This window comes from Macadamia integrifolia, chromosome 7 (genome assembly GCF_013358625.1).
Source record: "Macadamia integrifolia cultivar HAES 741 chromosome 7, SCU_Mint_v3, whole genome shotgun sequence".
Taxonomy (NCBI): domain Eukaryota; kingdom Viridiplantae; phylum Streptophyta; class Magnoliopsida; order Proteales; family Proteaceae; genus Macadamia; species Macadamia integrifolia.
The window spans coordinates 4123668-4139645 of record NC_056563.1 but is presented as its reverse complement, the minus strand read 5'-3'; the positions used below and the strand labels follow the sequence as shown (position 1 = coordinate 4139645).

General features: G+C 40.4%; 1 protein-coding gene across 2 annotated transcripts in view; it reads left to right on the top strand.

Moving 5' to 3' along the window:
• Positions 1 to 15978, top strand: part of LOC122084423 (craniofacial development protein 1) — a 37153-nt gene that overhangs the window by 18857 nt on the left and 2318 nt on the right. For both annotated transcript variants that reach the window (XM_042652648.1, XM_042652649.1), the window contains exons 3-4: positions 15476 to 15600; positions 15699 to 15893. In XM_042652648.1, the coding sequence (XP_042508582.1) occupies positions 15476 to 15600; positions 15699 to 15893 (320 nt within the window). The remainder of the gene's footprint in view (positions 1 to 15475; positions 15601 to 15698; positions 15894 to 15978) is intronic.

Genomic DNA, 15978 nt, shown 5'->3' with positions numbered 1-15978 from the left:
TTGGCTATGGTTGTAAGAACAGTAAACAGAAAGTAAGGACAGAACTGGAAATATAAAAATAAGAGAGAAATAAGATAATGTGGGCGAGGGGGTGGCTGTCTCAGCCTGGGCTTCTCACCCACAGCTATCTAAGCTGCTCTAAGCATTTAGTTGCAAACTTTCTTTCATTTAAATATGAGCAATAATGGTACATATGCCTCTCTATTTATAGAGGGAAGTTTACAATCATAATATGACTAGGAATTCAAAATAGACCTAGGACTAGACACTCCTATTGCAACTAGGACTAGAAATAGACTAAGACTAGACCTTCTAACTCCAACTTGGAGTAGGTCACTAAAACTAATAGTCCATAAAGGGCTTACAATCGATGGGCCCACTGGGACCTTACAATCGATGGGCTTAATGGGCCTTTATTGAATTAAAACAACTTAAATAAAAACACTTAATATAAATCCCGTTTTCCTACTTTCTACCCATATTTTAGGCCCATTACAAATAAAACCCATGGGATCAAAGGCCCAACACATACATAACCCAACACAAGGCTTATTTGCGATAAAATAAGCCCATTAAGTGACTTATCTCATCAATGATGTTGTACACTAGTGTTGTTAATTTGTTATAAACACCAGTCTATATATAACTTAGATATTGGAAATGTTAATAAGTCATCAAAACAATCAAAACATGTAACTTAGACAGTGATTTAGTCATACAACACTCGCCACTCAATACCAGGAGGAGTTTCTAGGTGGCTCCAATCCATGAGATGCGTACCATTGTAGATGCCGTAGCCACTCTTCGGAATACAACACATATGAATCCCATGACATTTTAGGTCCAAGTGTTCTGAAATTCCATCCTTGTCCACCAATAATCCCCATCATCAATATGTTGCAGGTATCCTAAGCTAGGGATGACTCAATGGGACTGTGAGGATGTGAAGGTTGCACACATGGTTGCTTTAAAAAATTTTACTATGTTTACAACTATGTTGAAGAAAAAAGAAGTTTGGGGAAAAATGGGTTTACCTTGAAGCTCCAAAGAGGTCTCTTTAGCTTGAGCTTGGTTGAAAATGCAAGATAGTAGTAGAAGCAATTACAAGATCTTGAGGCAAATTTAAAATTTTGTGGCCAAATTCCCCCTTTCATGGTCTAAACTAGCAAAACTTAGGAGTTTCTATCAAAATATGGGAAACAATGTGTCTCCCATGAAATAAGTGAGTTTGTCTAGCATGGGTTGGACCAGTTTGGTCGAACCATGTGAACATGGGAAATATCCTCGAAACTAGTTGAAACCAGTTACATCTGAATTTCAACCTATGGTTTCGTTTCGACCCTCTGTGAAATTGGGAAATTTCGAGGAGATTCAGAACTATGGTTGAGAGCAAAGCTTTGTTTTTCAGGTCAATTCCTATAGCTTAGGATATTGCGCTATCATGGAAGGCAGTATGCTCTTCTCACACCAAATTTCTAAAAGTGTGTCATTTGCTTTCACTTCCAGAAAGATGCATCTGGGTTTTTGGATTTGGGAAATGATTGGAGCTTTCTGGTGATGCCGCAAACAGGTCTCAGCATCACCCTTTGTTAGAACGGCAAAATGATGTCCTGTTATGAACTAGAATAACTCTGAACTGCTCCTTTCAACTTTCTGTTGCAACTGCAAAATAGGTCTTTTTATTTTTTATTTTCCTGCAAAATCTAGGAACGAGAAATTTCAGGTGAGACCAATCCCTGATCCTTGGCCGATCCGGATCGGTTATCTGTAACATTTCAGGGGTAAAACAGTAGAAAAAACATACTTTTTTCTGAAAAGCAAGGGGTAAAAGTGACTGATACGCACCGATCCTGATTGGATCGGTGTCGGCACAGACCAATACCGGTACCGATACCGAGAACTAAATCCATGCTCCCAAGTCCTAAGAGAGAAAGGGTAGACCTGTCGGGTTCCAAGGACATTCTACTGAAGATTTTGTCTTGAAGACCAGCGTGGTTCTTGAGAGCCCTGCCTATGAGATACGTGGAGCCAACAGCCATGGCACTGTTTATGAGGGTGACAGCAACGGAAAGGGCATAGTTTGACTGGTGATCCTGGCCCTGGTTAAGTCGAGGAAGGGCTAGAGCCTAACTGGAGAGGGTACATGCACCCCAGAATTTGAGGGACTCGCTCTGAGTGAATGGGAAGAGTATGATGAATGAAGGACAGCAGAGGAGCACTTCTGAAGATGAGGAAGGCCATGAAGGTGACAAGTCTATTCTTTCATGGCTTCTCTGCCTGGTCCTGTGACAACATCATGAAAGTCCAATTGGATTAAGTTGTCTTCCTGCTGCTGTGGCACCTATGCTGGTTAGTGATCTCCCACGCAGATACCAGTGTCTCCTTTGAGGCCATGTCCCTCTCCATGTTACTCGAAACAAAACTCGAAACAAAATCCCCAAACCCCATACATATTCTGTGCACTACCAAATTCACAAAACCCAGCACTAACACATCCACTGATTTGGTACACAAAGGAGCACAAAAATTAAAAAGCACGACAATTCAATAATCAAATAGTAGGTTTAGGATCCGTAAGGCTTGTGGCTGTTGAAAAAGGTAATCTGACCATTCTCTTTCCCACATCCAAATTCCAGATGGCCGTTGAAAAAGATAATCCGACCATTCTCTTTCCCCAATCCAAATTCCAGGTGGCATGACAAGGTTCTTATTCTGGTGAGACATTGGCACTTAAATATGGTTTTGAAATAGGAATAGGGAAGAAGAGTCATTGCCTTGGAACTGGGATTTACCGACATAAATAGATAGAGGCACTGATTCGGAATTCAGAGAACATGGAAGTCCGCCATTGTTGTCTTGCAACTTGATCGGGTTTCATGGTAGGGAGACAGGGAGAGAATGTATAAAAGAGGATTGAGATTACATCTCTACCCTTTTTTTGGAGCCATTAGAACACTTGATCATAATGGTTTAATCCATTAACAATCATAAACATGTCTTGACCTGTTTTTGAATTTTAATTTATTATAATTTTATAGTAAATACAACTCATTTTCTGTCTTTTTCTTAGTTTTAAAACTAGATTTCTTGGCCTTAATGGCTTCTTAGACTTCATCATCTTACCACCAAGTTTCCATAGATGATTGTCACGTTCCTTTATATTCTCCTTGAACTTCTGTAGCTACATTCTCGGTATAAGTAATCATCTGATTCCACATCATCTTAGTGTCTTCATCAAAGTTGCACCTTCCTTGTGTGACTAATTTTTAAGTAAATGTCTTCAAGTTTTCTATTTTTAAATTCCACCATCTTGTCATAGTGTAAATAATCTCTCATTCCCTACGATTCAGCATTTCAAAACACATATCTATGCTCATTAACCAATGTTGCATGGTTAAGCTCTCCGCTGGTATAACCTTACAATACGTACATATAGCTTATCAACTCTTCTAGTTTGAAAGAAGTCTATTTGGCTACTATTTTGCCCACTTTTGAAGGTTATTAAGCGTTCTCTCTTTTTAAAGCATGCGTTTACTGTTGATAATTCATGAGCCAAAGCAAATTCTAAAACTGAAGTCCCCTCCTCATTCCTATCTTCAAAACTGTATCCTCCATGAGTTCTTTCATAACCTCTACTTTCTTTACAAACATGTGCATTTGGATCTCCCCCTATGATAATCTTTTTGCGTTGACCAATTCCTTGTGCTAAACTACCCAAGTGTTCCCAAAATTGTTTCTTAGTATTTTCATCTAAACTGATTTGGGGTGCCCGGGAGCATTAATTATTTTTTTGGCTAATGAGGAACCCCTCGAGCCTGCCCAGTTTTACGGTTCAGGGCCAAGGGTAAACGGGAGCATTAACTATATTAAATAATAATTTCCGCTTTTCCTTACACAAGTTTAGATGGATATGTTCATACCACCAATTCTTTTAACCATAGTTGTCACGTGTCTAGGCTACCCAAGGCATTCGAGGGGGCGGGGGCCATGGACACAAGGTGACCAAGGCATCCGTAGTTGTCAAGGTGCCTGGTCTCCAAGGTGCCCACCTAGGCAGCGCCTTGACAACTATGCTTTTAACATCTACAACAGAATTTTATAATTCTTTACTTATTATTTTTATCCACAGTATACGAAAGTTATAGTCATCTGATTCCTGAGCTTCTGTATCCTTCCATCTAGTCTCTTGTGTACAAGCTATGTTAATTCTTCTTCTTCTCATTATATCTATTAATTCTAAATTCTTTCCTGTCTATGTCCCAAGAGGTTAATCTTATTTTATGTTTTTGGACCAGCTTCTTTATCCGCACTTGTCCATGGTGCGAGGACCCTTGCTGACTTGTCACCCAACCAGGTGGTGAAATGGTGTGGCAATTACAAGGGACGCCCTAGCTAACCCCCGCTCACTATCCACTACACCTGAGTAATAGTGCAGTGCATTGCTTCCGAGGGATCCCCTAGCATAAGCTGAAAATATAAAATTCTAGGATCCATGCCCTCTGCAAGCACACACTCGCAGGTGGGTAGCTTCGCACCTTCGGCCTACCGATTATCCCCTTTTGGTGAGGTTGCCTACGCTTGGTGAGGTTACCTTAGCTCACTTCATTTTCCTGAGACAGATGCTCATTGCGGCTGTAAGAGTGCTTTTACCTATACAAAAATAGATTATGACCAGACATCGATTTGTTTTCCTTGATCCATCAGGTTTGGTACCCTCATATCCATTTTATCTTTTACCTTTGCGTTGGGGGCTATCAGCTATGGCAGGTAGACACTATCTGGGGTTTTTATCTCCCCTCCTCTGGCCAACCATACCAACTAGTGAGTAGTCGTTCAATGCCGGTATTTGTTCCATTTCTCCGGCAAAGACAAAGACTAAAAAATCTTATCCGGGTTGGGCATGATGTCTATTCCTTCCTGTCAATGGCCCTCCATCATTGAAGAACCCCTATCCCGGTGGTTATATGTCACCCTAGGCTATAGTTTTTTTTTTTGAAATGCTGGCTGCCTACAAGTACATGGACTTTAATACCATGATAAATAGATCTTAGCAATGTGCACCCTGTCCCCCAAAACCGCATTCTTGTTCACAGAAGTGTTGCAGAGCTCGCAAAGCTTCTCAACTTTATTCCTGCAAGAACAGAAACAGCTTAATAAGTTCTAAAAGACAAGTTTGAGTTAATATTTTATCAAATTACAAATACTTCTAAACTGCCACCTAGGCTAGGGCTGGCCAATCTTGGCGGCTTAGGGTCCTTCCTGTAGATATCCTACCAGCTCCAGGCCCTGGTCAGGCTCTTGTAAGTGGTGGTTGTGACGTGACAACATCTCAGTCCATGAGATCAATTAGGGTCAATCTGCATATGATTCAAGAAACTTATGAAACTTGGGACAAATTAACAAAACTGCTACTTTGGCATTGGTACATTTCCAAATTGGTCAATATTGAATAGTGCTGAAAGGTTTAAGGCATCAACAAGTTTAAACCAGATATGTGATGCTTTAAGGATTGTTACCTGCAGCAAAGACTGGACTTGAGTAGGGAAGCACAGAAAAGGTGCACTACTCAAACACCAGACCAAGCAAATAAATTTTGACATAACCATTAAAGTAGGGTACCTGGGAAACAACTAGCCCCACTTAAATGAGGCATGTCACAGAGCAACCGAATCCCACACTTATCCACAATGAACCTGAACCTAGCAAAATAGTATGCTCTCACACCGCCCACCACAACTAATCGACTTGGACTTGAAATCCTTGGCCTTCTCCAATTTATCACAATTAATATACCCAGTAGTCAAATTCACCTAACACGACATGATTATTCACAATGAAAGCAAAGTTCATCAGACAAATGTGAATTATCTTACTTTAGACATGATTATTGACAATAAAGATATCTCAACAAAGAAATTCCCAAAGCTCTGCAAGCATAACATGATATGGAACGTAAGATACCAAACACACATCACTGTGATGAGGACCTTCCACCTTCAATCCCACCATTCAACTCACTAACATTCGTTTCATGGTCCAACACTCGCGATCCTTCCAATGATCCATGGCAATGAAATCCCCCTGAAGCACATCAGCAGTGTGGACAGTCCTGAAGGGTAAGACATGGTGACGAGGTTCTAAATTGCCAAAGGTTTGGAATCCAGAAATCCCTTAGAAACTAGAATCACAGTGAAGGAATCAAAACCAGATAGAATCAAATTAGCAACTCTGATAGACCTCAACAACCATATATGCGGAAAATACCTCAACAACCATATATGCGGAAAATATCAGTGATGAAGGTCCAAACAGAAACCAGAAACCGATTTTAGGAAACTTGCTCGAAAATTGGATTTTTGGAAATAGAATGAGACTAGGATTCTGGGGATAACTGAAGAAAGATGGGATTTTGAAACCAGGAAACAAAGAGAATCCAAAACGATGAAAGGTTTTGAAAACAGATTCAGAGATTAAAAGCTTGGAATTTTCAGAAATCCTAACTGAAGAAAGATGGAATTTTGAAATCAGAAAACAAATAAAATCCAAACCGATGGAAGGTTTGAAAACAGAATCAGAGATTAAAAGCTTGGAATTTTCAGAAATCCTAACTGAAGAAAGATGGGATTTTGAAATCAGAAAACAAATAAAATCCAAACCGATGGAAGGATCTGAAAACAGAAAAGAAATCAGAGATTAAAGGCTTGGAATTTTCGGAAATCCTACTCAGAACAGGAAAACTGAAATTCCTGCAAGACTGGATTTTTATGCAAGTTTTGAATTCAGAACTTAAGGAATGAAACTGAGAACAACAAACAGAAAAGAACAGAACCACAGGGATTGCACACAATCAATTGAAAGAAGATTTAGAAACTGAAATAGAAGAATGATGCTCAGGGTGTAGTTTTTTTGATTGAAGGAATAAGGAAGAGGAGAAGAAGAGGGGATATGACTTTGGAATCACTACCAACAACCTACCGAAGCACCAAAGTAGGGTGCTGGAACTGAATCATCACAGAACCAAAGGAAACAAGCCAACTTCATTACACAAATTGGTGTACGAGGCTGTAGCACCTTACAAACTTGTATCGAAGACTTGAGAACTTGCTCAAACTAAAAAAAGGAAATGTCTTAAACTAACCATTAACCGGAAGGTAACCTAAACTAACTAGGAAACTAACATAAGGGCTCTTAAAGTTCTAATCCAGCCAAACTAAAAAAACACTCAATAACAAATAAATGAAGAAACAGGACTATAAGTCTATAACTAGACTAGCTAATAAAGTGAATCCCCTATTCAGAATTAATATGGGTTTATAAAAGAGGACCATTACATCAATAAACCCAAAAATAAAAAGCCCAAAGCCTATTAGAACCCACCCATGGGTCAAAATAAAGTCTTCCAAGGCCTGATTGGGCAACTGTACAATCTTAACTGCATCACATGGTGTATAAGCATATCTGTCGTAATAATGAGTTTTATGGGTTTTTGGGAAAGTGTCAGTTACCAAACGGGCCCTAAGGGGTTTAATGGTCTTTGTAATTCTCTACAACCTTCTCTCCATTGTTATAAATAAAGAGGGCTGGTGTCATATTAGACACAAGTCATTACCCTATTCAATATGGTATTAGAGCCTTAGGATCCAAAACCCTAAGGGCTCTCCCTCTTCTCCATCTCTTTGCCTCTTTCTTATTTCTCTCTCTCCCAGTGCCTCCCTCCATCTCTCTTCATTTGCTTCTCTCTCGTGGTGGGAGCTTCTTAAACCACCAAGAGGGTTTCTAGCCTCCACCCATCTTTCCTCTGAGCTCCTAGACTCTCTTCTACTATGATTTGAGAGACCCAGAACATTTTTTTCACTTTTTCAGGGTTTTCTCCCTGAGAACGTTTTTTCATTGTCGGGATGCTTTTTACCCGCTCGATGCTCCGATCGTCTTGATGTTTGTTGTGATTGGTGCCTCTTTTCCTTGTGGTGGTATGTACCGACCACTTTTTCCTTTGAGGTCTCTGTTCTAGAGTTATCCCCAAAATCATTTTCTCAGGTTTTTACCCTTATCGATTTTTGGGTTTTCTAGCTTTTTTTGGTTATTTTGGTTCTTTCTCTATCTCCGGCTAGTGTCTCTTCTATTTTCATAGCCCCCTTCAGTAGCAACCATGTCTGCCATCTCATCTGCTTCTACTGGCGGAGACACCACGGCTCTTCCTTCCTTTCCTCTTTGTGCTATCAAGCTTGATGGCACAAACTACCTGATGTGGTCACGCTTGATCTGCATCTCCATCAAGTCCTGTGGCTATTACGGGTACCTCACTAGAACCACGAAGCGTCTGACCACTGGTACTGAGATTGACAAGTGGGAGTGTGCTAACTCTCTAGTTATGGCCTTCCTTGTCAACTCCATATTGCCATAGCTTTCGCGTGGCCATCTCCTCAACTCCACTACGAAGATCTGGAAATCTGTCCAGGATATCGATTCCCAGGCAGGGAATGATGCTCAGTTCTTTGAACTTGGCCAGAAGGTTCGTGATCTAAGGCAGAGATGGCTTACTCTGTCATGGTAGTACTTGAGTTGTGGTCACTATGGACTGAGTTGGATTTTGATGAGTATACTCCTTCCACCGCTGAAGATGTCACCAAGTTTCAAAAGCGAGAGGACAAAATCAGGGTTTATGACTTTTTGACAGGTTTGAATGTGGAGTTTGATCAGTTGCGGTAGTAGGTTTTGAGTCGTGACCCCTTTGGAACCTTGGATCAAGCCTATGCAGTGATCCAACTTGAGGATAGTCGATGTACCACTATGCTTCCACAGCAAACTGCCACTCCTGAGAGATCTGCACTTGTTTCTAGCACTCAGTCCCTTAGTGCACCCCCACAGTTTGGTGGCTCCTCTACTAGGACTCCAGTGAAGTGCGATTACTGTGGGAAGGAGCGTCACACCAAGGAGCACTGCTGGAAGCTTCATGGTCGTCCTGCTGATACAACTGGAAAAGGACGAGGGAAGGGTCATACCAGTACTTCTGGATAGGCCAACCATGCTGAGAGCCCTGACTCTGACTCTGCTCTTAGCTCCTCAGTAGCCTCGCTATCATTTGACGAGCTTCCTGCCCTCCAGCACCTCTTGACACATCCAAACTCTCCTGCACCTGTGGTTGCGAGCTCTGCTTATTTCACCCCTTCTAGGTCAAGTATCTCCTTTTGTGGCCATACTATATCTGTCCCTTCTACCCCTTGGATTATAGACTCTGGGGCTTCTGATGATATAACAGGCCGCTTGTCTCTTTTTTCACAGAATCACAGTACATTACTTGTCCTGGTAATGGTAAGGTTAAATTGGCTAATGGGACTTATTCCACTATTCTGGGGAAGGGCTCTGTTGGCTGTATCCCCTCTTTATCCCTTTCTATTGTATTGCATGTTCCTTATTTTCCCACTAACCTTTTGTCCATTAGTAGTCTTACTTCCAGTCTTAATTGCAAAGTCACATTTTTCCCGTCTCATTGTGTTTTTTAGGATTTGGTGACAGGGGCAACGATTGGCTCTGGTAGGGTACGTAGTGGTCTATATCTGCTTCATAATGACTCGGCATTGGTCTCTGGTTAGGCTCTTCAGACATATTCTACGTCACCTCCCATCTCTGAGTTACTGCGTGGCATCGTCGGTTGGGACATCCCCCTTTGGGAACTTTAGTCAGAGTTTTTCCTTTAAAAATTGTAATTCGAGTCAGTTTTTTTGTGAGCCATATGTTTTGGCCAAACAAACTCGAATCACTTATTCTGTTTCTGGAAATAAAAGTTCCACTCCTTTTTTATTGATACATTATGATATTTGGGGTCCATCTCGCTATGTGTTTGTCAATGGTTTTGGTGGTTTGTCTCTTTTATTGATTGTCATTCTCAGACTACTTGGGTTTGTATGATGCGAACCAAGGGCGAGACCTATTGTTTTCAGCAGTTTCACCGCATGGTCCAGACTCAGTTCGGTGCTACCATTAAGATCCTTTGAAGCGACAATGGCCGGGAATACTTTGAAGGGTCCTTTCAAGCTTACCTTTCCGATCATGGGATGATTCATCAGACTAGTTGTGTGAATACTCCGGCTCAGAATAGGGTTCCTGAGCGGAAGAATCGCCACCTTTGTGAGGTAGCATGCTCTTTTATGTTTGAGATGCATGTTCCTCCCCAATACTAGAGCGACGCAATTCTCACTGTTGCCTTTCTTATCAACCGAATGCTTTCTCGGTTTCATGCCTTCTGCTCCCCTCTGGATCTTCTCAAGGTTCCATTATTTTTTCTGTTCCTCCTAAGATATTCGGTAGTGTTTGCTATGCTCGCGATCATCATCCTCATGGAAAGTTTGATCCTTGTGGTCTTCGATGCATTTTTCTGGGGTATGCTCTACTTAGAAAGGCTATTGGTGTTTTCATCCTTCTACTTGGCGTAAGTTTGTAACTATGGATGTTGTCTTCCACGAATCTGCGTCATACTACACTGCGACACCTCTTTAGGGGGAGTCTCCTTCCATTGTGAAAGATGTGTCGCCGTCTCTTGATTATCCTTGCTAGTATTCCGTTTTAAGGGGAGTGTGACATTCCTACTCCTACTGCGCCTTGGCTAGAGATACATGTGTATAGTCGCAGAGAGCAGACTCAGACCACTACACATCTAGCATCTACCTTACTATGCCAGTCGTCTCCTCTTGAGCCTGATCTTGTCCCCTTTGACCCTAGTAATTCTCCTTCTCCTGTTGATCAGTCTCTTGAGTTGCCTATTGATGTTCATAAAGGCATTAGGTCTTGTACTTTACATCTTATTGCTAAAACTGTTTCTTATGACTCACTCTCTCCTTCCTACTATAGTTTTGTGCCTTCTCTTTCCTCTGTGTCCATTCCTCATACCTGGCAGGAAGCGAGTGCAGACTCACAATGGCAGGCATCTATGGTTGAAGAGATGCAGGCTCTGAAGAAGAATGACACATGGGATCTGGTGTGTCTTCCCTCACAAAAGAAGACAGTTGGGTGCAAATGGGTCTTCACAGTAAAATAGAAGGTTGATGGTATAGTGGATCGGTACAACGCCAGACTTGTTGCCAAAGGCTTCACACAGACTTATGGGATTGACTACCAGGAGACTTTTTCTCTAGTTGCTAAGATGAACACAATTCGTGTTATCTTAGCTTGTGCCGCCAACTTAAATTGGGATTTCCAGAAGTTAGATGTGAAGAATGCCTTCCTTCATGGGGAACTTGCAGAGGAAGTGTATATGGATATTCCTCTTGGGTTCACTTGCTCCAAAACCCAAGGGAAGGTATGCAAGCTGAAGCGTGCTCTGTATGGGCTGAAGCAATCCCCTCATAATGGTTGCTATAGGTTACTCTGAAAGCAATGCCGACCACACTCTGTTCATCAAGAGATCTGGTGGGAAGATTGCTATCCTAATGGTCTATGTAGATGATACTGTTGTTACGGGTGATGATCTAGTGAAAATCTCTTGCCTCAAGAGATACTTGAGTGAGGAATTCGAGATCAAAGACCTAGGACAACTTCGTTACTTCCTCGGCATTGAAGTTGTCAGGTCTTCTCGTGGGATCTACTTGTCTCAGCGGAAGTATGTGCTTGATTTTCTCTCTGAGACAGGCATGTTGGCGTGTAAGCTGGCAGACACTCCTATTGAAGCTAATGGTCATCTGAATAGCAAGGAAGGTGATCCGGTAGATAAGGGGAGATATTAGAGATTAGTGGGGCGGTTGATCTATCTCTCTTATACACATACTAACATAGCATTTGCCGTTAGCCTGGTTAGTCAGTATATGCATGATCCTTACTTGACTCACATGGAAGCTGTGCTGCGTATTCTCCGGTACTTGAAATCTGCCCCAGGACGTGGTATCTTTTTTTCTCCTCATGATCACCTTAGGGTGGAGGCCTTCACAGATGCGGATTGGGTAGGTTCCCCTGATGATTGCAGGTCTACTACTGGTTATTGCACCTTTGTTGGTGGTAACCTTGTTACATGGCATAGCAAAAAGCAAGCCGTGTTTGCCCGTTCAAGTGTTGAAGCACAGTTCCGTGCTATGGCACATGGCATTTGTGAGCTCCTATGGCTTCATGGTCTTCTCACTGATTTTGCTGTTCTTGCTACCCTTCCTATGAAGCTCTTTTGTGACAGCAAATCTGCCATTAACATTGCTCATAACACTATTTAGTATGATCGAACCAAGCATGTGGAGATCGATCGACACCATAGTTGTCACGGCGCCAAGGCGAACCAAGGCGGTAGAGGGTTGTCTAAGCGCTTAGGCGAGAAGGCGCCCGCCTTAGGGCGAACTAGGCGAACAAGTGTTATTTTTTATTTTTCCTATTTTCTAACATTATTTAGTAAGTTATATATACCTTGTATCATAAAAAATCAAGATTAAGCCACATCAAGTCATTAAAAATCAACATTTAGCCACATCAAATCATAAAAAATTAACATTAAGTCATATTAAGTTATAAAAAATCAACATTTAGATAAATGCTCTTATTCTATAATAAGTTTGACTGGTCAAATGATCTTATTTTTACATGAGACTTTTTGTATTAGTTATAATATAAAACCAGCTTTCAAACAAGTCTAAGATTACTTAAATCTGAGTTGCAATGACAAAGTAATGCTTCAGTCAAACTTATTTTTAAGTGCGCGAATACTGTTAAAATCGCCTGAATGAAAATAATTTTATGAATATCAAAACAAAATATTTTTTTACCGGACTTTTGATTTTTAGCAATGTTTTAACATGATAGAATTTATAAAATTTTCATAATTGAGAAAAACCCTAGCATTTAAAAGTTGAAAATCGTCCCTATAACCAAAATCCAGTTTTTGTTCTTGGACTGGGGGGTTGACTTTTTATCCTTTTGGAATTTGATTTTTAAACTATTTTTATTGGATTCAAATAGGGGGTATTTGCTTATTTATGAATAATATCTTAAGTAAATGAAATAACAAATATTAAAAACATGAAATAACAAATATTAAAAACATTTACTTGAATGATATTTGGCATAAATAAGTGCCGAAACAGAAGGCGACATGCAGTGCAACAAGGCGGCTGTTGCCTAGGCTCCAGGCAAACCGCCTGGACGCCAAGGCGTCGCCTAGGCGACGCCAAGGCGACGCCTTGACAACTATGATCGACACTTCATCAAAGAGAAGCTGGATCTGGGCCTTATCACTGTGCCTTTTGTTCTCATTAATGAACAACTGGCTGATGTATTTACTAAAGGTCTTAGTAGTAAGATATTTCATCCTATTATCTGTAAGTTGGGCATATGTGATATCTATGCACCAACTTGAGGGGGAGTGTTGTAATAATGGGTTTTAAGGAAAATATCAGTTACCAAACGGTCCCTAAGGGGTTTAATGGTCTTTGTAATTCTCTAGAACCTTCTCTCTATTGTTATAAATAAAGAGGGCTGGTGTCATATTAGACACAAGTCATCACCCCATTCAACATCAAACTTAATTAAGTGAATAAATTTTCATAGGATTCTGTTATAAAATTGAACTTGAACTCTGTAACTGCCAGAATATTTCTAAACTGCTACATGATCCCTGGACATGTCCATCCCGTAAAAGGTTATGCAACAGCAAAAAGGATTTGATAAGTTTCTAATTGCAACTGATGATTAGTGTGAGTATTTTCTTACCCATGATAAAACACAAGATACATAGGCACAAAAGAAATACACTTAACATGGGTGAATGGAGGAGCTATTTTGCAATAGCAACGTGTAAACCATTTATCAGCAAAGAAAAGTATGTTCTCTGTCCACCTGTTGGGTATTTCAGACCAGTTTTGCATACTCTACAAACAAGAACTCCTTATCTTTGGGTGAACAGTTCTACTGTGGCAAAATTTAGGTTTTCTCCATCTACTTGCAAGATACTTTTCTTCCATTTACTTGAAGTAGTTAGATGGTTACTGCTCGCTCAATTGGACTTTGGGCGCTTCTAGTTCAAGAGGTACAAAATAAAATCCACCAACTTCTTTAAAGGTGCAATAAAAAAATCAGCAACAATATTTTCCTTCAAAATAATTTGTCATCATCACTACTCCAACCATGCCCACACTCGCCCCCTTCCCCACCACCCCCTCCCGGGCAAGAAAAAAGAGGAAAAAATCTGGATACTCAATAACAATCATGGAGCACCTTTGAAAGTTGATTGAATCTGTTTTATTGATTATCTGGGGTTAATAGATACTTAAATGAATTGGAATTTGTGCTGAATAAATAAACAACTGAAACCAGATAGAAGAACAAATAAAAAGGCGTCAAATACTCTTACAATAGAAAAAAAGAGGATCAACAGAAACCAGAGAGATTGAGCAGAAACAACTTCAGAGATTGATCAATTGGGATTTTCTTTGGGCAACAGAATTTACCATACTTGATTTCAAATGAAAGGATGCTAGTTTTTAGCATTCAGGGATGAAGGCTTGGCCGACTATCAGGCCTCAACGGCTTTCAGTCTATTGGCTCTCGATGAGCAAATTCTGAAAAAGACTTCCCCTAAAATTTGTAGGATTTCATTTTACAGGATTGCCCTGAAAAGAAAATATTTTTCTCTCCAAATTTTCAATTCCTTATTTAATCAAGGGGCTGAAATAAATGTTTTACCAAATTTGATTTTATGGTGAAATAAGTACGGCCTTGGGTGGTGTATGGCTGCAGGAGCGCCTATTGTTGGGATAAGATGAGTAATGTGGAACCTAATGTTTGGTTTCCAAGAGGAGCATGTGATGAGGTAATGCTTACTATTTCATAGAAGTAAAAAATTTCAACTAAAGCAAGAAACCTGTTTTCTTCTAACTAGACAAGGAGGTGTCCTTTAAGAATTGTGGCCAATCACTCCTTTATGATGTGTGATTTCAATGTTAACACATCATATTTATAAATGAGACGGTGCTTCCATTGTCTTTGTGCTCGCTTTTTATAAATGCAAGTTGATCTTCCTCTTGTTGACAGGAGTTTATATTCTTACATAATTCGGTTGAAAGAACTATTTCTTATTTATAAACAAAAACTGATGTTAAAACATCGTATACCCGGGGGGAGGGAGGAAGGTAGACCCAATTAGCAAAGCCTCACTTTAAAAAAGGGCTTCAGGAAGGCATATCTACTTGTACTTACAATGGAACTTGTGCACCAAAAGATGAAGTAAGCATCCCATGTTACCAGAGTAACCAGCAAGCTTTACATTCTCCAACTAAAGAAATTTAACACCTGTGGAAATGAAGTTTCTTCATCTTGCTCATATGAATTTCAGTGTACCATGTGCTCCTTAAAGATCACAATTACTGTATTCCTTAAGTATTGCAATCAGTAATTAGTGATCTATTCTCCAGATTGAACCAAAAAACCACTGACCCATTTTTGGTTATAATTCACTGCATGTCAAGTGATTTTATTTTTTATGTTTGGGTTGCTTTCATCACTGCAGAAAGGAAAGCCCGGGTTAATGCTGTATGGGAACAACTAAACAAGGGCGTATCAATTAAGATTCCTCAGTCATTTGCAAAGCAGCCTGCTTCAGCTAGTAAAAAGATGGAGCGGAAGACTTCCCAAGTGAGAGTTCTGTTTCTCTTACTGTTGATAGCTATTATAACGAACAGATGATATAATTATCAGCTAGGACCATGTTTGACCTTTATCTTGTTTTATAGAGTTGGATGACTGCTCTTGGACTGGTGCCCAACAAGTCAGGATCATCTGGGCAAGAATTGCCACAAAAGAGACCTAGTGTTTCACAAAATGGTACCAGCGAGGAGGCCAAGAAAATTGCTGCTGCTGCCATATTGGCTGTCAAGGATGCTACTGCAGCAGCTGCCAATGCTGCCATGAACAGGGGAAAAATAGAGGTAAATGCAGTTCAATGGGGTGTCTTAATTCTCTCTCTGATGGGCCATTTAGGTCAATGTAAAATAGCCTCTGGTATGATTTATA